Below are 10,219 nucleotides of genomic sequence, written 5' to 3' on the forward strand. Positions count from 1 at the left end.
AAAAAAAAACTTATTTTATTCCCTTTCAGAAATGTTCAGAGAAAGTCAAGTACTATTTAAAGTATTTCGCTAATTCCTAATAATTCTCTAATTTAAAATGAACCGAATAGAGCATTAATTATAAATGGACTTACATTTTTCGATTTAAAAGATGCCTCAGAAGCCAAAAAATCATGTCATATTTAAGAAAGTATTTTAGGAAGAAGCTCTATAAATAGAAAAGAAATAATGCATAATTTTAATATTAATAATACAATAAACTTTGATCTTGATTTTTGTACCTTAACCGAATAAAATCGAATTACCTTAATTTTTTAACGAAAACTTGTGAAAATATTTCATTCAAATTAAACCATTCTGAGAAAACTGTCCTGTGAAAAGTATAGCATTTAATTCCCTTCAGAATGAAATGTTGTTTAAAAATATGTTGTTTTCATATACTTAGAACTCTGAAGTGTTGTAGAAAAAGAAAATATATACATTTACCTCCCTACCTCCTACCTCCATGGTTGGGAGGCGCGAAGGTCATCTCGCATCGCATAAGTGGCAAGGGAGGTTATTCGGACAATGACCCAAGGACCAAGGAAGGGTTCTATTACGGGGCTCTTAGAGGGTTCCGCAAAGAGGTAAATTTAGTGCCAAAATGTTAATTTAACGAAAAGTGCCTTCCAAAGTGAAAAAACGTAAAAACACTGAAGGACTTAATTTAGTAATTTTGGTATCGAATAAGGGCCAGAATCAGTTTGGAGGGGTTATATCATGAATTTGGAAAAGCATCTATGTTTCCTTGATCAACGGTCATGTGGTATTAACAACACGAGAGTGGAAACACTCTCGAAAAGCTTCATGTCGCAAGTGCGGTCGCCGCTTTTTCGGATGGCCTAGAGTCTCCTTTTCCCATCGATAGAAAGACTGGTGTCAACGATAGGGGAATGGCCGGTTTATCGATTACGAGTTTCAAAGTCCGTCTCGTGTATGAACCTTTGTGTTTAGAGGCAAAATGAATTTTGCGAAATCTTGGAGCGAATTTAAAGAAATACTTCGCAGACACAAAGTAGAAACTGTAACAAAATATGTTTACTACTATGGAAAGTCATTCGATAAAGAGAGTAAGTAATTTTTGAAGATGTAATGAGTAAATAAAAATCCTCTAGAATGTAAATGCTTTCTTTGGTTGTTTAGTTGATATTTGGCCATTTTGTTCCAAAGAACTTATCAGCACTAATTTGTATTAATTTTATTGCGTAAGATCTAGTTGATGTTGCGAGATTCGGTCCAAGTTGAAAAAAGGGTTTATAGACGTTCATATTCATTAATTTTGTTGCATAACGTGTAATAGCGTTATGTTTGATTTTTATTTGGTTTCATTGTCAGATATTGCATGTTTTTTTTTTTTTAAATAGCTGATGCTTCACGAAACATTCCGTACTATATTAAACATTAAACAAGATATACCGTGTTAGATTTGAAAATTTTTATTGTTGTTTCTTGAGAAACTCGACAATTGTCTCGATGACTACTATATTTTTCATCTCATTTTAGTGTATGAATGCAGTCTGTTGATTTGAAATATAATCATTTAATAGTCTATAAAGAAAATCCATTCTTTAGTTTTATCATTAACAACATGTTTCAAAATAACCTTATAATAAACACTACCAATTCAAAAAATATTCTGTTTTATTTTCAGGTAATAGTTCACCGTAAAATTATAATGCATTGAAATATCAGGAAGTTATAATAATAAAGATATTGAATTTTAGAAAACAGGAAAGTTTTCTGAAATATTTCTTTATTGATGTGATATATATATTTCTTTAGTCAATGAATGCTACTTATCTTGTGTGTAAAATCACATTACTGTCTATTTTGACTCTTAGCACCAATGGACTAGCAGATAAGATAGCTGAATACTGGATGTTTGATCAAGGTACAAATACTGTTGAATGGATTAGCTGCATGGGAATTTTCCTGTTCTCCTTATATATAAGTGAATACAAGACAGTTTCCCATTAGACCTTCTCAAAGGCATCCCTTTTGCGTAAGGCAGCTAGCTCTTTCTATACTTTACCTAGCATATATAATTTTAATATGAGACAAAATGACATAATTTTTTTACATAATAGTTTAATGCTTTTAATATCTCTCTATGTTTGCAGTAGGTGCTGCTTAATGTGATTACATTTGCCCATTTTTGATAATATAAGATGATGAGAAAAGTATCTTTTAAAATAGGAATTGAATTAACTATAAATATAACTAGCCACTTTCTTAACATTTTAATTAGGAAAAATAAAAGTTTGTTTATCAATTGTTTACAGTCTTCATTGCAAAAGTTCATTTGAGTAGTCCATAATGTTTCTGAAATTTATTGGACCAATTCTATACCTATAATCTTAATACTTGGAGGGCATCCTTGTTTAAAGAGATTTTGCCAATGTAAAATCTGAAATTGGGCAAAAACGCAAGTGTATTTTGGCAAAGATGTTTTCAGGAATTTTTACCTCCCTTTTGAAGAAGAGGGAACTGTGCTGAAGCCCTTCCAAATCAATAGCTATTGAAAATTCGTATGAAATTAAGTTTTTTTTTTGTTTTGCGCTTTTTTCTAAATGTTTGATTAAAATCATTTTCGTTCTTCAGTTTAAGAAATTTATTGTGTAATATTTTGATTATATTAACCAAATTGAGCAAATAAAATTACAGCAAATGATGCATTTTTTGTTTCCATATATGAAAGAGCAGAACTTAGAAATTCAATAGCAATATACACGACATCAGCTGCAATACATTAAGCAGTGTCTACAGTATGTAGTATATATAGAGACAGTTAAATGTATAATATGTTTATAGAGATCTGTAATTTCTTTCTTTTAAAAATCAAAGTATAATGTTAAATGTATAATGTGTTTATAGAGATCTGTAATTTCTTTCTTTTAAAAATCAAAGCTTATCAGATTGTGATCTAAATCAAAATTTTCTTTCCAGTTGAACTAACTCCAGATTTACGATTAAACTGGTTAGATGATATTCCCTATTTCCACTTTGGGCGAAAAACCTATGTTTGCCATCAAGGAAAAGATCTGAATAAACGTCAAAAGGAAAATTATGCTAAAGAAAAAAATGAAAAGGTAAAATAACATTGTTATATTTAAAAATTTATACAAAAATATCACCTCTTGGATTATATATATATGTGTGTGTGTGTGTTTTTCTTTTAGTGTCAAACTGATCATGCTTTTGGTAAAGCATATTCCAAGAACCAGACAACTAAAAAAGTTAATTGTCCAGCTGTAATTAATGTTACCCGAATGTACAGGATGCCTCAGTTCAAGGTAGAAGTTTATTTAACTTTTTGTTCTAAGATGGTCTTAGTAATTTTAGAGAATTTTTTTTTAAGGAAAAAATATAATTCTGTCACGTATGAGCAAGATGTATTGAAGGTATTCTATGATAAAGTATACATACTTTTTGACATAAAAACAAAAGGTATTTTTAGAGTCACAATGTAAAAAAGAGAAATGATTTTTTGTGTCTCTTTATTCAACATATTTTTCTAAATAGTTTTTTTTTTTTTTTTTTTGCCAAAAGAGGGTTTTTAACAGTAATATTTTCCTAAATAAATAATTCAGTAATTGACATACAAATAAAATGATGTTTTCAGGCCAGAAATAAAGGCTTTTTATGCTAATTATATTCTAACCAATTTGCTACAAATAGAAATAAGTTGTTCAAAGTGAAGTTTTATTGGTTATGTTTCTTTGAAGAAGTAATTTGATCTATTGTTATAAAAATGGAAGATCCTTTTTACAGCATTTTTTAAAGAAAAGAAATGACTCCTCTCTTTTTTTTTTTTTTTTTTTTTTTTTTTTTTTTTTTTTTTGAATAATTTGCTATGAACAGAAAATTTTTAAATTGAACCTTTATCAATAATTAGTTTTAGATGACTGTGCTGGAATTTCTAAATTTTACTGTGATAAATATGTTTAAATTACAGGTAGTGCCAACCCGAAAAAGAAAGATTATGATATCTCGGAAAATTAAGGAAAAACTAGCCAATAAAGATAGTATTGCTGGTGAAGAAGTTTTCATGTTTAATTTACCTAATAGCCAAGATCATCAAAATCATCTAATGGGTAACATGGCTGCAGTAATAGAACCTATAGATGCTAGAGTGCAGCATTTCATAGCTTCTAAAGTTAATAATGGAAAATGCAATGCCACTGTAATTGCAGAGCTATTAGAAGTATACGTTTCAACTGAATTGGAAGAAACTGATAAAACGCGCAGACGATTTTATCCAGAAATGGAGGCAATAAGGAAAATAATAAGCCAAGCAAAATCCGATATTAGAACTAGTAAAATTGACCAGGAAAATACAGAAATGTTAATAAATAGCTGGGATACTTCCAAGTGTTCTGTTTTTTTTAGACCATGTACTGAAAATACATATGATGGTACTGAGCCAAATGACTTTACAGATTCAAAACTAAATCTGCTATTTGCATATCAAAGTGAAGAAATGAAAAATTTATATGTCTTATATGGTTCTAATCTTGTTCTTCTCGACGCGACCTATCGAACCTGTAAGTATGCTCTCCCACTTTATTTTTTAGTTGTCAAAACAAATGTGAACTATCAAATAGTGAGCATAATAATTACACAAAATGAAACAGCCAAAGCATTAGAAGAAGCTCTTATAATTATTAAAAATTGGTCGCCTCTCGTTAGACCAAAATATGGGATGGTTGATTTTGCAATGGAAAAAATTACAAGTTTGGAAAATGTCTTTACAGGAATTAAGGTTTTTATATGTAGTTTCCATCGAGAGCAGGCATGGTCAAGATGGGCTGCTAAGAAAAAGAATGCAGTGGTTCCCAAAGAAGAGCTTTTGTGTAAATTACGTGCCATAGCAAATGCTCCAACTCAAGATGAAATGGTTGCAGCAATAGAGGTATTAAAATCATGGAACCAATATGAAGCTGTGAAAGATTATTTTGAATTAACATGGTTCAAGGAAATTGAGAGATGGGCTTTGGCTTACAAACCAAATGACTTATTCATAAACTCGAACAATGGTGTTGAACGCTTAAATGAGGAACTAAAATATAGATATCTTCAGGGATATAAAAACTGTATGCTGTCTGAAATAATTAAGATCTTGGTTGAAAAATTTCTGCCAGAAAGATATAGAATTTACGTCAGAAAAAATGTGAGTATGCTTTCGCAGGCCAGATTATACAATGAACATGTACCAAATTATTTAATCAATAAGCCAAAATGGTTAATTGATCACATAAAAACAAAATTAAGAGCTGCTGAAGTTTATGTGGGTAGTATAAAAAAAATTTCACATGGCTTCTTTAAAGTTTCTTCTGAAACTAAGCATGATGCAGTTTATTTTGTCATGTTTGATGAACAGAAACAACTGTGTCAATGCACATGCTTAGATTTCAGAAGAAACTGACTGCTGTGCAAGCATATTGTGTTTGCTGGCATGAAGTTTCCAGCCTGGAGTTTGGAATGTACTGCAGAATGGCTATTTTCAACACCTATTTTCAAAGTTGATAAAGATTTAGTCTCAAGAAGTATTTCAGGCACCAGAAAACGAAAATATTCATCAACTGAAACTCCTTTAGGTGGAACATCAGATAATTTACCCACCATATCTGAAGAAGCAACGTTGAGTAAAAAAAGAAATTTGATCAATGAGTGCGATGCAAATTGCAGGTCAATTCGGTCACTCCTTTGGAATTTAGATAGCGAAAATTTACACAATGTAGCCAACTCTTTGAAGGAGATTTTCGAGTCTGCTTCAAAAACAGTTATGCGAGATGAAAATACTGGTCTACCGCTTCAAATTGAAAAACTAAAAAAAAGTAAAAGAATTGTCAAGAAGTATGGTCAACTAAACCTCCATCGCCGTAGAAATACCAGAGTTGGAATAAAGGTGGATATACATAAAGAAACCATTTACAACTGCGCATATGAGTGTGCGCAAGTGCAGAATACGTTTTCGCGTGCGCATTTTATGTATAATGGACGTGTAAGCTAAATAATTATCTATTTCAGTTAATGTTGATGATTGCGTTGTTCCTTAATTTTCGAATTGCATCCGGCTTATTATTTTTTGCAGACTGTAAGAGCAATTTTATAAAAGTAAGTTTAAACTTTCGATTATATCAAATAGAATTTCCGATATATATTTGTTAATATGTAAAGGATCTAAAGCGAAAGTATGTTTTGAAATCCGAAATCTGTTTATCAATTTCACGCTGCTCGGCGGCGGGCGCGTAATGAATTGGAAGTTGATTTGTCAACACTATCCTTATCTTCAGTGCAGATGTTTTTATTTGGCTTATAATTCCTTACCAAATGTAGTATTTCATCTCGATATGCTCCGTCTTTGATATGATTTAAAGCAAGTTCCTCGTCATTATAATTCGCTTCCGATAGCGAAGAAAAGTGACAGAGGTTATTGAAAACAAAAAAATTTCGATTGACAAATTAGTCGGTGTTCTTGACACAGCAATTATAGGACTTGAACGGCGGAACTTTGTAACTGAACAAGAAATTATGTCTGTTTAATAGAATTAAAGAGAAAGTATTATCACATGAAACGAAGCAAAACTTAAACAACTTACATTGAAAGAAATGTTTAATAAAGTAAACAAATAAATATTAAGCTTTTTCTTTTTGCAAATTTTGATACCCTTTAGATCATAATTGTTCTTTATTTCATAAATTACGGTTTCATATTTTTAATTTTAGAATTTCTGCATGCCATCTTACGATATTTAAACTGATGATCTATAATCCGGAAAAATCGATAATCCGGAATCGCCGAAGTCCCGACGAGTCCGGATTAACGACTTTTGACTGTACTATCAAATACCAGATTTCAGACAATTAAAATTGACGATAATTCAAAGTATAACATATAAGTTTTGTACAATTCAATAAACATAATACATGTTATTATTTAGTAATATTTATTTCCTGAACAACTTTACAAACACTTATTTGAGAGTCATATAACTTATTTCTATTCAATAATGCTGCAGCTGCATTGATTGTCACGATCAAGACATATGAGCAATATAGTATTTAATGCACTCAAAACTGAATCTGGTAAAGACTTACGGCATATTGGTTACCAAATGCATCTAAAGCAAACCAGTATGCAGGGTTAGTTTTACAGGTTCACTTGTTTTCAAATTAGCAACTCTGTAAAAGTTTTACTCTTGGTTGTACTGACACTGCCTGTTCTTTCTCATATCTAATTGTAGTTATTTGGTTGTAATATGCAGTAAAGGTAAGAACACTGGTGTAATATGCTGTAATTTTTATGTTAGATAGCCCAGTTACATGACTACAACATTTTTCCACTACTTTTTTTACACTGTAAACTCGGTTTAGAAAGTTATTTTCCATGATTTTGGGGTGTTGTATAATACATCATATGGAATAACTACAGTTAAATGTATTCATTCAAAAGAGGATATATTGTCTTGCTGAATCTTTTCCTGTACTTATTGTTTGATTTAATATTTCCAATGTGGTGGATTGACCATCATGGAATCATAGCATCCAGTAGATCTTTCAATATAACTCCATTCAGATATTCACATTTATATTATTGTAAATTAACGTAGAAGACAGATTGACAGATATTCTCAGTTCATAGTGCCAAAGTGTTTTTTAATAATACTAAAATACAATTTAAAAAAAAAGATTACTCATGTTATTATGTAGAATTAATGTTAAAATTCCGTACAAGAAACAAGCATCGATTAATTGTGTTATATAGAATTAAAGAATAAACAGTCAGGTAGAAATTTATAAATGCATAAAACACAACAAAAGGCAGGGCTGCATTTATTCATCCAGTTCATTGAAAAAGTTGTGGCTTTCCTAGACCCCTACCCCTTGTCGAACATGTAGGTTGTTTCGAATGTTGTCATGAGTAACTAACATAAAATATAATTTTTTCCCCAAATTAGTAAGTTATAATTTTTGAATAAAAGAAGAGTGAGATAAGTGGTTATTCTAGCCGAAATAAAGTGTGCGTCGAGTTCCAGTAAAGACCCAAAAATGTCATCTGGGAAAGCTGAGAAAGGGGAAACGAGCTAGCTTTAACCTGAGTCTAGAGATGCATATAATACATACATACAATACAGATAAGTGTGAGTAAACTGGTGCACTTAAATTATAACATAAGTCACAAATGTACATTACAGGTAAAGCATGTCAATTTAAATAATATGTGTATTAAGTATGGCCATAGGCCATTTACAATTATTTGGGTCATTCACATTATAATCGTAAACCCTTATAACAGGGTTGTCTTCAAATCTTTAAATTCAGAAAAACTTCTAAAATCGTAATTTTTTCTATAGAAGAATTTCTATCCTCAGAAAAATAAATGTTAAAGAATTGAAATATAAAATTTGTGCATTTTATGCAGAAAGTAAAAAGAAATTCATTATTTCATTATAAATTTAATCATAAACAAAAATCTGCTTAATATTTTTTAACAATAATAAGAGAATTGCAAAGATTATTTCAAGTATTTCATTTTGATGTCCAGTGATATTAAAAATTGTTTTAAATTTTGACTTACAGATGCCCTAGAGGAGTTGCATGGTATCTAAAATTTCTGTGAAACACAGTTTGAAAACCTTCAGACTACTCGAAAACTTCAGATTATGTGAAAAAAGAAATGTAGATGTAAAGAGCAGTGATTAAAAAGTTTTAATGACCAAAATATTTTCATTCCATCAGATTATTTGTGTATTTTGAAGAAGACACAATCAGATAATAAGATCACAAATAGAGGATAAGTTTTTTTTCTTTTTCTTTTTTTTTGGGGGGGGGGAATTATTGCATATACCATACATTTTAACATATAGAATATTCTTGGATTGTCTACGGAAAAAGTACATAATATATGTAAATTTTAATATATAAGAAGTAATGCAAATATTTCAATAAATGAATGGATAAAAAATGGCCTTCTTAAACAACCTCATTTTTAAATTACGTAGAGGAATTTATGCGAACATGTTTCTGTTGGCATTAATTAAACATTAACAAATGTAGATGAACACAAATTGCATAATGTATTTTAATTGAATATATGTTTTGGAATGAAAAATGTAAACAGCCTTAATATACTTAATAACTCGGATTTGTAATGCATATATTTTTATTTCCAATGGCAGACAAAAGTATTTATACAGACACACTATCAAATAAACACACACAAACAAATATATCACACACTAAATAAACAGAGAATAAGGAAGCCTATTTACTACTGCTTGAACATACTCTAGGCTTCCAGTAACAGCCACAGAGATCCTGTACAAAGAGAGCCATGCATTTTGCAGATGGTGGAGGTTCGTATCTTGGGCTTTTATCACAAAGGACGAATACAGAATTTTTTAATCAAAAAGTTTTGCTGAATAATGACGAGTTAAAATACAAGTTATTATGATGGAATTAGCCTTTGGGTATCGGAAATGAATATGTGGTTGAAGAACGAAGGTTTGCTTTAAATTACAGATTTCTAATACATTAATTTAATTATGTGTTTTAAAAATATCATTTTAATATAATATTTTTCTAATACATTTATTTTATTATCCAAAATTATTTTCTAATTAACAGAAAGATACAGCATAACTTTCAGTGATCCATTGTCAAAAAAAGGCTTCTTCTGGACAGCTTAATAATAGTACAAGGAAATAAGCTTATTTTATGCATGCCTTGTGGCATGAGATAATGAATTTCTGAAGTATTTTAAAAACTGTAAAAATATGTACATATACCATAGAAATGATTTTTAACACTAAATAAAATTCAATACGTGCCCATAGTAAGATCAACTTATGAAAGCTTTTTTACCAAACTGGAAATCATTGCATAAGGAGGAAAATTTCCAAAAGCCATTTTTTAATTTTTATAATATGACTATTGATAAGGTATTGCTTTTTGATCAATAACATGGGTTGTTTGAACTAATAAAGAAAAACAGCTGAATGCACATATTAGTAACCTTAAATTGCATCAGTATTACAGCGAGTTAATTCTAAATCACAAAACATTTCTGTAAGACAGTCAGACACAGCTGCTACAAAAAATTTTCTATGGAAGTGGTTGTCTTAGGTGATATTTGATGTCAATGTTATTAAATTACCACTTTTGTTATCATCATAGT

General features: G+C 30.1%; 1 protein-coding gene across 3 annotated transcripts; it reads left to right on the forward strand.

Annotated features, from left to right (window-relative positions):
* The first annotated feature begins 620 nt into the window (after nt 1-620).
* LOC146998206 (uncharacterized) lies at nt 621-8,764 on the forward strand. Of its 3 annotated transcripts, XM_085813620.1 has the most exons (5): nt 972-1,109; nt 1,881-2,041; nt 2,986-3,128; nt 3,219-3,332; nt 3,995-8,764. In XM_085813620.1, the coding sequence occupies exons 4-5, from the start codon at nt 3,309-3,311 to the stop codon at nt 5,462-5,464; spliced, it is 1,494 nt and encodes a 497-aa protein (XP_085669746.1). In that variant the 5' UTR covers nt 972-1,109; nt 1,881-2,041; nt 2,986-3,128; nt 3,219-3,308; the 3' UTR covers nt 5,465-8,764. The 3 variants fall into 3 exon arrangements, with proteins under 3 accessions (XP_085669745.1, XP_085669744.1, XP_085669746.1); XM_085813618.1 differs by lacking the exon at nt 1,881-2,041 and having other exon boundaries at nt 631-1,109; XM_085813619.1 differs by lacking the exons at nt 1,881-2,041; nt 3,219-3,332 and having other exon boundaries at nt 621-1,109.
* The last annotated feature ends 1,455 nt before the right edge of the window (nt 8,765-10,219 follow it).

Source organism: Stegodyphus dumicola, chromosome 3, assembly GCF_044657685.1.
Source record: "Stegodyphus dumicola isolate Sdum_Otavi_A_Nest chromosome 3, ASM4465768v1".
Lineage (NCBI taxonomy): Eukaryota > Metazoa > Arthropoda > Arachnida > Araneae > Eresidae > Stegodyphus > Stegodyphus dumicola.

What these genes read in the sequence shown, in the direction of transcription:
- LOC146998206 (XM_085813618.1), top strand. Translation starts at nt 1,001, where the DNA reads ATGAATTTTGCGAAATCTTGGAGCGAATTTAAAGAAATACTTCGCAGA. An exon ending in AAAGTCATTCGATAAAGAGA is followed by an intron (nt 1,110 to 2,985) that starts GTAAGTAATTTT and finishes TTTTCTTTCCAG; the next exon opens with TTGAACTAACTCCAGATTTA. An exon ending in ACAGGATGCCTCAGTTCAAG is followed by an intron (nt 3,333 to 3,994) that starts GTAGAAGTTTAT and finishes TTTAAATTACAG; the next exon opens with GTAGTGCCAACCCGAAAAAG.